The sequence below is a fragment of the Ambystoma mexicanum genome, chromosome 5p (assembly GCF_040938575.1).
Source record: "Ambystoma mexicanum isolate Mex_15411 chromosome 5p, UKY_AmexF1_1, whole genome shotgun sequence".
Taxonomy (NCBI): Eukaryota; Metazoa; Chordata; class Amphibia; order Caudata; family Ambystomatidae; genus Ambystoma; species Ambystoma mexicanum.
In genome coordinates this window covers 587645857-587660579 of record NC_090930.1, presented here as the reverse complement: position 1 = coordinate 587660579, position 14723 = coordinate 587645857, and the positions used below count along the sequence as shown (strand labels likewise).

The window sequence follows — 14723 nt, the reverse complement described above, 5'->3', positions numbered from 1 at the left end:
GACATTGACAAGGCCAGGGATGGGCAGGAAATTCAGTGATTTTTGAAAGTGTGACTAAACACATGGACAGGGTGCAAATTCCCAGCATTATAGTGAACTTGGAATTTGCAGTTGCTTTATTTTATGTGACTGATTTGAAGTTTTTGAATAAAGAACCAAAAGAAAGTAACAATGATTGAATGCCACTTGGTTTGAAAACCATGAAAAACATTCCCAGATAAAAAAATAAAAAAAGGAACTGTGAATTATGCAAACTAAAGAATATAAGGAACTGTGAATTGTGGAATCTGAGGAAAGCAAGCATCGAGAAGAGCCATAAGGAAAATAACAACTTTATAGGTTTAAAGCAGAAGCAGTGGCCAAGCTATTTGAATATTAGATATTCCAACAAGTGATTGGTGACAAAACAAGTACTAAAAAGGCTGCAAGAGTATAAGTCTAATACCACAGTTGAGCTGAAGCAGTGGCCGTGTAACTGTGGAAGAGAAGCCAATAAGATGTGTCGGTGTTGCGTGACCTGTAATGGGTGGTCCTTGTGGTCCATCAACTGCGCCTAGACCGAGTACACCCAACTAGAGAAAAGTCACTTAACTCATCTATAAGTTTGTGATTGAATGTCAAGAAAAGCTTATATATTGTGAACTTAAAGAACTGACATTTGTGATATTCATGAAAGACAGAGAAGCCTGAAAGCTGGGGAAGTAGCCTGAGGAAGTATGTCGTTTTGAAAACAGGGAGAGACTTGAAAGCTTGGGGAAGAGAACCCCTTTTTGATTGAAAGTGAACTGTCTTGAATCCTGGGCAAAGGAGAACCACTTTTATGTCCAAGTGCTGAAAGAAGCACTGAACTTTTGTTTCAACACTTTTCATTTGAGGCGGACATCCCTACACGTTTTGAACAAGTAGATCTAAGGGCAAGTATAGGTTTTGAACATAGACAGACATTTACTTTGGACATCCGGACACAGACTACCATTAGGTTCACTTAGTTAGTGAAATCTCACCTTTAGCATTGGGCAAGTTAGGCATTTTCCCAACCTTATTGTGATTTGAATAAAAGTGTGTAGCCCAAACATTCCTCAGTTTTCTGTGTCTACTTCCTGATGCATTTACAATGGATGACTATTCAATTGTGCAACTTCCTATACTGATTCACCTGTGCCTGCTCTCCCCTGCTTGAAACATGATCCAGGGGAATGCACAATGCCGGCCCTGGGTTTCTCATAACACATATTCCTGCCCCAGATAGACATTATCAGGGTTGCTGTGGCACAGGGAGGACACCCGCTCACTTGGGTACTGTCACCCAAAGAATTTCCAGGTGTCACCTGTTCTTGGGTGTACCTCTGGCTCACCACAGGTCCCTTCCACCAGCATCCAGAACCTCCAACAGACTAAAATTTCCTTTTAGTGGATTGGGAAACTGTGTGGTGAAAATTGCAAGTGCAGATTTGAAAGAGGAAAACACCCACTTGTTATCTGTGCTGTCTGAAAGGTGCTTAAATCCCTGCTTTCAATATGTTTCTGCGCCAAGGATGTGTCTGGTGGAGCAGGATGGAAAAATTTGAAGAGTATACAAAGTACATTTTCTGGACCTGTACTCAAAATTTCTAGTGTATGAAAACATGAGCAGGCATTGTGCACAATAGTCCTATAGATGATAATAACCCTAGGATCTATAACTAAAACAACAGTGTGGAATTGAAATTATTCTATTTGGTTGATAGATATTAAATTGTGAAATAATAGATAACATCACCCCTGGTGTGCAAAATGTGTTAATTTATAAACTTCTTGTATCTGTGAAAGTACTACAACATTGAATGAATTAATTTAATACAATTAAGGACATGCCAAACACCAGATTTTTCAAATCTGCCAAACCTTTTGGCTGGAAGCTGTGAGGACACTGTAGAACAGAACCCTTCTTTGTAAAGTCAGGATGTTTCTACCACACAGGTTTTCCACACACTTAGGGAGACCAATGAGAACCTCAATGGATTTCTGAGAGGAGGGCGTAAACAAATGATTCTCATTTGAACTATTCCCTGGTTGGACCCATTTTGCTGGATCTAGCCATCACCATACATGGAATCCAACATTGTTTACATAAAGCATACATACTGATGCTGACAAATGTGAGGCAGATGGTTCAGTGTAGGGAGAATCAAAGGCAAATGAAGACTTCACAAATTATATGTGAGAAGAACTGATCATTAAACTAGAAAATGATGTAGATGTAAATACATCACTCCTGCCAGGTGCATATGGGGTTTTTGGTGTTTAGGAATCCATGTTTCAGATGTTCAACTAAAGTGACTTAATCAAATGGTATGTTTTATGTTGACTTCATTTTGTCCTTGGTGTGGATTTGCAGGCCATGTTTACGACGTCACCTGATGCCACTTTGCAGTGCACTGCTAATGCTGAGGCCATTATATGTACTCCCTCAGGCCATGAGAGTGACAAGTGGTGTACTGTTCATGTGGCCAGCTGGCATTCATGACATGCTGGATTGACTTGTTACTTAGAATTTTGTATCCATGTTCCTGCTGCACCTCATAAAACGCTTTGAGGGATTTTGAGTACATCCCGTTTAGCTGCATGTTGATTATAGCCACTATGCATGCTTTGCTGCATTTCTGAAAATATCCACAGTCATTTTTAGCTGCATCTTTGAGTACATCATGTTCAGCTGCATTTTGAGTATAGCCTCTGTGTCATACTTAGCTGCACTTGTTAGTAGAACCACTGTGGTATAGTTAGCTGCCTTATGTATACCCACTGTGTTACAGACAGTTGTATTTTTAGTATAGCCATTGTTACATTTAGCTGCATTCTTTTGAGTATAACCACTGTCTTATGCTTAGCTGAATTCTTTTTGAGTATAGCCTCTGTGTTCTATTTAGTTGTGTTTGAGTAAAACTACTGGTTTATTATTAGCTGCTCTAAATATAGCCACTGTGTAGAATGCAGGCGCACACTGTGAATTCCCCCTCTTTCTAAATCCAGCTGCAGGACACAGGAACGTATCACACTCCATGCTTATGGAAGATAGCCGAAGGCACGGCCACCCACCCACCTGCAAGTATCTGCTATCATACACTACTCTGACACATCACAGGAAGTGATGTCATTTGACCCCACCCCCAAGTGATATCGGGTGAAGCGATGGAACACGACCTTTCATCTGTTGACAAAATAGGAAGTAGCATCACCATTGTACACTACGAAAAATATGGTTACGATATTACTTTAATGTGATATACATTTCATACAAGAATGGATCGCCATATGTATCATTAAGATCAGTGTGTATAGGCCCATATTACCAAATTACTGTGAACGCAAGCAGACGTCCATGACCAAATGATAATGATGTGTTATTATATAGCACTTAAGCTTAAGTGCTTTATATAGAAAAAGTATACACCCAATATCACCCAACCTGTGTTGGTACTCATTTATCGACCTCAGAAGGATGAAAGGCTGAGTTGAGGTGTTTAAGAACAGACTAAATCAGTGACTCACACAATGAAGTGTGCCTGAAATAAACCTTTAATGAGTCTAGCAATTATTGCATAGAATTTCAGAAAGACACATTATTTGGTATTCCTATTCTTTCTTATTTACGGTCAGTGCTAAAAGTGTTAGACTTGTGGCACTCTGTTCTTTTTTTTTAAGGGGCCTGAACAAGAAAGACAGCCACTCCAGAAGTAAAGAGCCACATTGTGCTGGCCAAAGCCCAGGAGTTTGCATTACAAAAAAGTTTTTTTTAGAGGTCGCAAGGGAGACCCCAAAGGTCGCCGTTGCGACCTCTGGCGACCCATAAATGACATCCCTGTGTGCCTCCGGTATTGATATTAGCAAAGGGAGTAGACATCCATGTTTGCAAACCCAAAAGTGTCTCATTGGTGGCATGCTTGTGAAAATGCTTTGCATGCACATGTGCAACGCATGTAAATGGGCATGCTATTGTTGCTCACATGAGGACTCTAATGCATATGTTCTCCAATGATACTATTATGATAGTTCATGAAATGCACATTAGAAATGGGCTGATTACCTCCACCTAAACAATAAAACACAAGTAGATGATATATGGAGTTTTCTGGGACTTTATTGTTAACTCGTTAAAACTAGATTTGGGACATGATGAAATCACCAGAGTTGACTTTAACAATAATGCATTTTAGCAATAAGCATGATTGGCGGCTCTTTGTGTCTTTGGGCAATTACTTGTGCTTGCTGTGGTGTAAAATGAGCTGCAATAATATGTTTTCCAATTGTGCCAACAATCACGAACAAGCAAATCTAAAGTACCTGTTAATGGATGTGCTGCTCTTTTTATCTTCCAATTAGTACTTCTTTTCCGATTCACTGAAGAGACGTTAAAATGTCGATTTGCTACATTTCCCCAAAAACCTCAAAAGCTTGCGACTGCATTATGTAGTTCGAAGCGAGTGGTCGATAAGAAAGTGCGTCAGGTGGGCCATGTGCAGCGGGTGCTTTGCTGCGGATCTTTGTGCGAAATGTCAGAGCTGATCTATATAGTGAAGAACAAAACCATCAGTGTTGCGCGCTCCTGCGTTTGTGGCAAAACCCCATTTCATTCACAAGTGCTTTACAATTTCTCCTATCACTTTTTGGATGCATGTCAGAGTGTAAGCACCTTCTTATTTTGGTATTAGCCTATTTGACCTAAAACAATTGACCTAATGACAAATTTGATCGAATTTTACATGGGTGATTTGGCCATAGGGGCAATATGGTCGCATAAATTGCAAAATACAAACCATGGAGAGCTGGGCTTGCGGGGGTGTCTGTGGCTCCCCATGTTTGTTATTTAGCAATTTTGGGGATGCAGGGGTGTCCCCTGCTTCCTTTCAAATTGGAGGCGGGGGACACACAGAAAGTAAAGAAAATCATGTTGCCACAAGCAAATAATGTTCCATCAGTTTGCTGTGATCAATGAAATTTCGGTCAAACACACCCAACCCCTTATTTTGCATGTACATGTCAGCAGTGTTTTGTTATTGTGGGATGTTAGTATGCTTGTGTACCGTACCGAACCAGCATCCTAGTCTGAACGGTATTGCCCACTTTCCCTGGGTCACCAGACCTTAGTCTGCTGGGAAGAATAGCATGAGCCCGATGAAGTAAGAGGGAAGGAAAGGAGTTAGCAGACACATGGAGGCTGCGAAGCGGGAAGAAATGTTTCCAGTAGTTTGGATGCGAGTTTCTCCATTACATGATATGGCCAACCTTCCGGAGAGAGTTGACATGGAAGGGTATGTGATGAGTACGCATACAGACTGGGATCCCAAGGCTGTTTTGAGTATTTTAATGTACAGATTGAGCAGTGTTGGTTGTGTGAATGGCTCGCGCTCCTGGTGGTAAGTTAGGATTGCAATACGTTCTATGTCTATTTATGAGATCACAAGTAAATGTTGAGTGTAGATCTTTGCCTACGTCGGTGATAATGTGGCAATAAGAGCCACATACCAATACCACCCCAGCTAATGCCCCCGGGGCCTTAGTTACCATGGGCGGTATTGCCCACCGTCGAGGGTCTTATAGCCATTAGTACCCCGGCCCGTTAGACCGGGGTACTAATGGCATTTTATTTTGTTTTGAAACATTTCGAAACAGAAAAAAAAAAGTTGCAAAAAAATGCCCGCCGGAAAAGGGAAAACAGACTATGTTTTCCCTTTCCATGGTGGCCATCGGGAGCGGACGCGCTAGGAACAGAAGTGTTTCCAGCGCATTCGCTCCAAGAAAAGAAGAAAAAAGAAGGTAAGTGGGGTTGGGAGGGCGGGGAGGGGATAGTTTGTGGGGGAGAGGGGTGGAGGAAAAAAAACGGAGTCCCCGGCGGGGGACGAAGTCAGGCTCCAGCCATGGGGAGGCTCAGAGCGGGGATTGCTCCGTTTCGAGCCTCCTCATTGGCTAAGGGGCTGCCATACCCCTAGCCAGGGACAGAGTACCCGGCACGCACAGCGTATACGGGAATACTGTGTGGTATGGCTCGGAAAAGAGCCAATCCACACGCTGTATTCCCGGTGCGCAGCACGTGCCGGGTACTAATGTTAATTGATGTTTAAGTTCATTTTTTAAACATACAACTGTTTTTACAAAATCACATGACCAAGCATGCAGTTTATTTGTGATAGGAAATAAACTGCATTCATCTAAGGATAGTGGACGGATAAATATTTGTGTAAAGTGTATAGTGCAGTGGTGAATGTTCAAGGCAGTCATACCTCCTTCTGAAATCGAACCTCTAGCTCCGGTCAGGTACACAGTGATGACACGAACAAGATGCATGCCTTGCCACTAGCGTACACCCCAATCATGGAGGGGTGGAATTGGAAGTGTTGCATGGTAAGAATCATGTTACCAAGCTTTGCACATCACATAAAGGTCTCATATTAATCTCTTAGTTACCATTCAGACCATAACTTTGTGATAAAGAAAGGCGGAATTATATGTTTTGCTCTATTACAGTTTCTATATACGCTATATATGCTGCCCAGGGCTGCAGTGTTTAAGTACGCTTCCATTTGGTCTCTGTGTCTGGGGAGTGGGAGCTGTTCTTGAAGATTCTGTAGTATCACGTGGCATCACATGGTGTCATCCTGATAAACAATCGCCAAACATGTCGGGTCGCATAGTTAGCTGGGCCCAATCAGTGTGTTTTGGTTTGCATCTCCTGTAGGAGGATTGTCCAAAATGTTGACGCTTGAAGCACACATGGATTTGCTAGACATCATGGATAATACTGATACATGGCCTCCTGATTTCATATACAAGGGTCCAGGTGGAAAATCCTTTCAAAACGTTACCCTTTTCTATCTGGTTTCCCAGTTCTGCTGTGAATGTGATTTCTTGGTGTTGTGCTTCCGGTGGGGAATGAGGGTGCAAGGTTATGATGCCAATCCTGAGCACAGACTTCATCAGGGACCTGGTAAACATGGATGCCTGTGTCCCTGCGTCCCTGCGTGAAGCTCCTGAATCCAGATGGATCAGGGCACTCCATTGGGAAACTAGTGCATTGATCCCTGGATTAATGGTTTTGACAAGTCACGTGGTTACTTGCGGCCAATCTGGGGATGCTGCTCTATCTCGAAAAGGGAAGGTGCACTTTGTGTTTGATGCCTGTAGTGACAGCAGTTTTATTGGGGAGTGAAGGGTCTCATGGATGTTCATATCTGCACCCCTCAGTAAACAGCTTTTGTGGTTAGCTGGGCCTTAATGTCATGATTTTATCAGGAAATCTTGAGCAAACTAATCACACAAATTCATAATTATATATCAAAGCACAAAGTCATTACAATTTCTGTGTTTTTTTTCCCCCAGATTAGAGATACGAAATCCTCGGACCAAAAGACGACGCTCTTGCATTTCTTAGCTGAGGTTTGTGAGGAAAACTATCGAGACATCCTGAGATTCCCGGAAGAACTCATGCATGTTGAGAGCGCCAGCAAAGGTAAGGAAGCCTGCGCGATGAATTGCAAGCCTCGATATGGAATTCGATTAGTGTAGGCTGTAGGAGTCTGAATCCTCTGACTTGGAATGGACTGGTTTAAGGAATACACATGGGTGTTTGTTGTAATGCTGAAACCGTGGAGCTTAATCTGAGGAAGAAAGACTGTCTGACCAATTCCTTGGCACTTGGCACTTAGGAAACGAACAACATTTAAGTCACTGCCATGAGCACATTGAGATTCAATTGGCACTTAAAACGTTTTTCTGTTTGTATCTGATGATTTTCTATTGAGCTAGGCTTTTCACCAAAATAGTTGTACGTCTGTTTTTGGAATGTCTCGATCAGCATAGCAGTATCCTATTTTGATCATTTGTCAATGAGGATCTTTCAATCCACTTCAACATCCTCATAGTTGAAATCTTAAATCTTGACCGTTTTTGCCATTTTAGGTATGGAAGGGTACCTGCACTACTTTTGTGGGATCTGTGGATCTAGCACCTCTCAATGAAAACCATCTCCCCTCAAACCCAACTCATTGCAGCCATCTCGTTCTAAGCCAACTCTCCTGACTTACTTTTTTGTCCATTTCGCCTCATGAAGATTTGGTCTCACTTTTGGGTGCTTTATTTCCACCCTGCAGAACTGCAGAATGGGTGTGACCTCCACTAGCCTCCTTTTGTCCGAACGGACCTCTTTTTCGCAAATACTTTTATTTATTATACATTTTTTCAACATCATGTTTCTGCCTCTTTTTTATGTCGTATTCCCTCTTACTTTTCATTATTTAAACATATAATTTTTTAAAAATAATTATTTTAAGATGCTCCCCTTTGTTACCCGCATTTCTGCGACTTTCACTTTGAAAGCAACATGTGAATATTCAGTGGGATGACCTTGCAATTAGTTACATTTCAGCGGAAATGGGTTTCACTGAGGTGACTGAGGTGGAAATGATGTATGCCGTATGTATTACCTTGCTTTTAAAAATGTGAATGTTAATCATAGTGTGACTTTATAGTGATTGTAGTAATACTGCTTCCTGTTGCCATCATTTTAAAAGGGTCTCTTGTGGAGTCCAGGATACTGACATGAGCCTGATTTCAGAACTCTCATGTCCATACAGAGACTTCTTTGTACAGTTTAGGATTTGTTCACGTTTCCAGCACAGACGAATCCTTCACAATGTTCATTCAGGAAGTTAAAGTTTTGTTTAGTGAAATCCAATCCTTGGCAACTGTGCAGTTAGTCCAGATTTTATCATTACGGTTTCTAAAGGAGTGTTATATCACAGGACCATAGAAAGTGAGACCCTGTGAGACCCTGTTCGGCTAACAAGTGGGTCAATTACATGGCGTATGCATCTGAGGGTCGAGGCCAGATTAACACTTGTGAAATATATTTGGTTATTTTATCTTTTTTCGAAAAAAAATATTTTACCACAAGACATACATCTGTGATGGGTTAGGTGTATATAGAAACATGGGTGTAAGACATACATGTGTGATGGGTTAGGTGTATATAGAAACATGGGGGCAAGGGGGTGTTACGGAGTGCTTGAATGAAGCCGTGCTGGCTCTCCCCCGCATTTTGCAGTACAAATAATCACGAAAACAAATGTGGTAAAATGTGATTCGACAAGTTAAAGTCAAACAAGCGTCGTAGATCTGTGAATATTGTGCATGGTTAGCGTGTCGTGTAGTGGATCCTCTTGATAAAGCCTAATGTCATGATTGTGTAGTTGAAGTATTGAATACAATATCTCCCTGTCTGTGTGCCTTAAATGGTATTCCTCTCATGGCATATAGACTCAATTTAAGAAATTGTCATTTAAAATACAGACACTGGGCCTCATTAAGAGTCCGGCGGTAACGAGCTAGAAAAACCGGCAGGCTACCGCCGGACCTCTATTACCTTTCCGCCTCCGTGATTCCCAGAATCACTGGGGCATTACGACCATGGTGACCCGGGAATTCCAGAGGCGGAATTCTGTAAGTCCCCATTCCCATGGGGATGGGGACAATGGAAACACTGGTTCCGTCTATGACGGAGATGGTGTTTCCATTTGCGCCTGCAGGCGGGTGGCGTTACTCCCACCAGGTCAGACCTAGCGGGAGTGACACCTCCCGCCTGCAAGACTCTGAATCAGCCGGTCTGGAAAGAACGGTGGCAGCGTTTTTACCACCACCGTTCTTTCAAGACCGGCAGGGTTGTGATGAGGCCCACTGTATTTGGATTACGTAACATTTACAAAGCTGCAGGAAATAGAACATGGCTACTTCCTGTGTGGTAGGGAAGTACCAACCAGATTTTAAACTGCGTAAAAGTATGCATGATGGAAAGGATTAGCTAGGGCCATGTTACAGAAATGTTTCTTTAGTGCATGTGCAACAATTGCCCTAGTGCAAGAAAAATAGTCTTTCAATGTATGTGTTCACTATGACAATGTTCACAGCAAAACAACCCTCTGGAACTCTTTGCCTGCAGTCAATCGAAATGAACAATGCTACACCATAAAAAGTGATTGTTTGACAAATATGAGTAATAACTGTTATATAACGCTCTGATTACATAAATATGAATGCCACCAATGCAACTTGCTTCCAAATGTGCTACCTTGCAAATCGCGTTGCTCTTTTTTAGCATAGATAAAACTAAGAACATGTTTCTTTGTTGAAAATCCAAATATGCAGGTAAAGAGATCTGTGTTCAGTTGATGCTCCCTATACTCCTTGCTGTGTTTGTAAATTACATTTCCTCTTTTGTTGCCGTGATACAAAGATGGGTGTGCAACATGGACATTGTTTTATGAACATCAGAACCGGATTTAGTTTGTCATGTTTTGCTGTGGCTTCGCCATACTGTTCACACCACCGTTCTGTGGAGAACATGGCAATGTGTTACGATATGGGCATGCTTTGTATGCCAGATGGTACAAAGAATGGATCGATGCAACTCATTGTCGATTTTAGGGACTGGCTTACCAATATTGATTTTAATTTGAAATGGATTAAGGTTGTAGGACCTGTGACCTCATCACGAAAGGTACCAGCCAAAAAAGCAAGCTAATGCTGATACAGAGACGCGTGAAATGAACAAAATATATAGGGCCTGCTTTACAAAAAACGTTTTCCAATGCTGCAATCCCATTGAAAAACGCGTTGTAAATCAGGCCCATAGTGTCCATTTAAAATGCAATACATACATCTAAGTTGTGCACTGCAGATGTTTTTACAGCATCCTTTTTTTGCAGGAAAATGCTTCATCTCATACCTTTGTAGTGCTACACAATATTTCAATTTGAATTTGTGCCCATGCCACAGAGGCCACCTCGAATAAAGATGCCTTACAGAGAATGCCCCCTAACACTGAGGCAAGACTTGCATTCTCGCTTTCCCCCAAAGCAAGCAGTAGTAAGCCAGTGCAATCTGCTATCCAGGCAAATGGGGCTTCCATTCTTACACTTCTAGCTAATGTCCAATCAATGAGCCGTTCAAATTGTTCTCAACCAAAAATACGGACGCATGTGCATGACAGACGAGCCTCAAGAACATTCCTGTTCACCTTTCCTGCTCTGCGGTAAGGGATCCGAATTCACTGGTAGTAGAAGAGGGAGGAAGGATTCTGAGGGGCAGTTGAAAAATGTCACTGCTAGTGCAGAGCCGACCGTATTCCTCATTCTTTTGGGTTATGAGGGTGATGACTCGGCTTCATGTTGGTGTTGGATGACTCAGCCATCGTGGACTCTAACGCAATGCTTCCTGTTTACCAGCTGGTATGAGATAGATTTAGCCTTTTGTGACAGAAGTGCTGAAATAGTCAAACCCATTGCATGTATATTCAATGCATTATAAAACTATTACAGAAGAGGGCAAGGTCCTGCCAAGGATGAGGCCGAGGGATCTGTAACCTCCACTCCCCCACAGGGTCTGGTGTCTGGGAATCATTTGTCTTGCCACTCGGGAAATCCACCTGGGGAGGGGGATGCTGAGGCTTCTGTGGTAAGAAAGTCAAGTGGGTGGGTGGCAGGAGGAAAGGGGCTAGTGCTGCAGTCTAGGGACTATAAAGATTAACATGGTGATCCTCACTGGAGGCAAAATATTATTAGATGTGTGGAGGCTGCTAGCATCTATGCAGCCACCACCACAAAGGGGAATAAGAGGATCAGTGCGCGTCCCAGGACCAATGTACAGTACCATAGCAACATCAGGAATGCCATGCCCAAACCCCATTCCCATCCAGCCTGTCCAATCGGCGCCAGTCGAGACAGCAATTTTGGCCCATGCCAGGCCGCTTTTTCTGGCATCGCCAAGAGAAGAGGTTGCGGGACATGTACAACCATCAGCATTCATCTTTTGGGACAGCCGTTCTAAGCAGCATCATGAGGCGTGGAGACGTACTACCTTTACTGTGGGGGACTTTGTTAATAGGGGGAGCTGGACTGTGTAGCGGTGGCGGATAATTTGTGAAGGCATATGGAGTTCCACCACATTTCCGTCCTGCAGCGAGTTGTGCAGATGGGTAGGAATGATGCAGTCATAGCAGATGGACTGGCTTTACAAGGAGACTCCCTCACCTGCAAGACTGACACCGGTCTTTGGGAGAACTGGCTAACTTTAGAAAATGTCTGAGGGAGAGCTTGTGAACTTTAGTGAGCAGTTGCACCATCTAAAAGAGTCTGAGAACCTTGGACGGTACCTGGGCATTGCAAAGAACTGAGAACCTTAGTGGGTGGCTACACCCTATGAAAGAATCTAATAGAAGCCAAATAAATATGTACAGTATTAAATGTACCTTCTAATTTAACTACCCATGAAACACCACACATGGTTGAAAGCAGGTCCATCACCATGGTGGAAGGTTTGAAGCACTTCTAGCCTGCTTAGTGGCCTGTCTGTCATGAGATTCGCAATATTTTTACCATGCTCAAACTCTTCCATATCAATGGTCTTGTGTAATGGGAGATGACTGCTTTTCACTGCTTGGGGGTACATGTTGTAGAGCTTGTTGCCCTACTCCCAATCACTGATACAGCTGAAGAACCTCCAGGCTTAATTGTTCAGTCTCCTGGAGTTATGCTGCTTGTCTAATGGTATGGTGAGGGATGCATTGTATTCTTTCATTATTTGTGCATGGTACCACCACTGTGGTACCCAAGTGTGTCCCTTACATTCATTGTTATGCCATTATCAGGTAGTGTGTGCAAGTGGCCAGATTCAGTAGCTATTTATTCTCTGTGAATTGCTGCCACACCTTTGACTTTCGTAGTGGACTCCCACCCTGGCTGAGTTCATGTCCGTGTTAGTTTTCTAGGGTTGACATGATTAGTGGTGTTCTGAGTGCCATGTAATGATATGCTATGTTTTCTGATCAGTGACGACAGGGCTGTTTCTCAGACCCCATATGCAGATAGGTGGCAAGCATCTACTAATACTGCGGCCTCTGTCATGTCATTCTCCTTTTCATCCTCAGCCTCATTTATTTCTAACTGCAATATTTGTTCCTGTCTGGACTCTGATTGGGCATAATCATTGTCTTGATCATCATCCATCTCATCATCATTTATATCTGACCCAGTGGCTGGGGCAGAAGATATATAAATACCTAGGATTTTCAGTCTACTTGTTCTGTTCAAGTACTCCATCTTTTGTTCTTCCCTGACTTTGTTTGATTAGATCTATGTATTTATTCATGTATGTATTCATTTATTTATAATGTGCATTAGGCAAATGGGCGCAAATACAAACAAACAAAAACAATAAAAACAATCATGAGATTCTTCATATGAGAAGGTCGGTGGGACGATCTGAAAGTTCAACGTATCTGTCAGTGAATGTCATATTTGTGCTTCAAGACCTGAGAAAGTTCTTGTACTGGTGCATTGCCCCCGAGTGACTTTCGGACGGGGATATTGAACATGAGCTGTATGATACTTTCAGTTCACCATGTGGAATTCTGAGCTCCCCAATCCACATGGAATGGGTTCCTGCAGGAGTGGAAAGACAGCAAGCAGCGGACCTCCCTATGTTTCCTGGTAGTTTGGGTGCCAACATGTTGCTCCATATGTGTGTCATCTGCCTCCTCGAATCATTTCTGACCCCTCCCAAACAAATGAAATGAGCATGTCTCTCCACGAGAAGACTTCTGGGATTCCCAGCTCCTCCTGCTCCTTCTCTCAGGTGTCAATGGATGGCATGTGTAACCAGATGACACATGTCTCATCTACTTGCTTCAAGAGACAGACACTGATGGTGTGTCACCCCCCAACCACCATCCCAAATATCTACTGCTCCTTCCCAGAAAAAAATATCTGCGTGACTACCACTCTCCCAAAAGCTACCCTCTGGTAGTCTTAGCTCATCTCACTCCACCTTTCAGGTATTACCCATTAGCAAATGTCCTGTTGACTCATTTCCAGAAATGCTTGTGTGTCAACAGCCATGTGCTCCATCCCAAGAACATCACATTGGTGTGACTCTCCCACAAGCTGACCTCAGAGATTCCCAGCTCAAGCCGTTCTTCCTCCTAATTGTTTCCCGATTGCAAGTCCCATCCACTTGCTTACAATTATGATCACTGACTGGTGTGTAACCAGGTACCTCCCCAAATCCTGCTGCTCCCTCCCATCAAAGTCAGGCAAGTGTTGCTCTACCACAACTTGCCCTCAGAGATGCATGGCTCTTCCTCCCAAATATCAACCAATGGCTCATGTCATGTCCATTTGATTCAGCAGACAGAAACTGACTGACTTGTCATCTTCTTCCCCAAGTGGTGGTCGCACATGCAAAACCGACCCCCAAATCCCAATCTCTGACTGGGCCTCAGTCCCTCTCTATTTCTCCTTATCCTTCTTCCTACAGATACTCTAAATTTACTCCAGCTTATTATGTTCCCTAAATATTCTAGGCCTGCCTCCAGGCACAAATTCCTGCCTCTTTGACAGCTGCATAAGACTGAATAGGTGCACCAACTTTGTGTCTGCCTATTAGTCATGCAGTTAAACTTCAGGCAAAACTGTCAAATAGTTAGACCGACGTCCGCCCTGGACAAACCTTCCACACATTACCTCATTCATTGTTAAACATGCTCCGGTGCCTTGAAATGTAAGACATGTTCTTGGGCCCTCCCCAAACGAGTAGTCTAAAAGTCAACAAACCACACAATGTTTAGTAGCCCTTCCCTACACTTATTTGATTTACCTAAATGCCCCCTCTTCAGCCCTGAAATTCAACACCTGACT

At 42.9% G+C, this 14723-nt stretch overlaps 1 protein-coding gene across 4 annotated transcripts in view; it reads left to right on the top strand.

Moving 5' to 3' along the window:
• DIAPH2 (diaphanous related formin 2) overlaps nt 1–14723 on the top strand; it is a 5141990-nt gene that overhangs the window by 2871069 nt on the left and 2256198 nt on the right. For all 4 annotated transcript variants that reach the window (XM_069612994.1, XM_069612992.1, XM_069612991.1 and 1 more), the window contains one exon: nt 7357–7486. In XM_069612994.1, coding sequence (XP_069469095.1) covers nt 7357–7486 — 130 coding nt within the window. The remainder of the gene's footprint in view (nt 1–7356; nt 7487–14723) is intronic.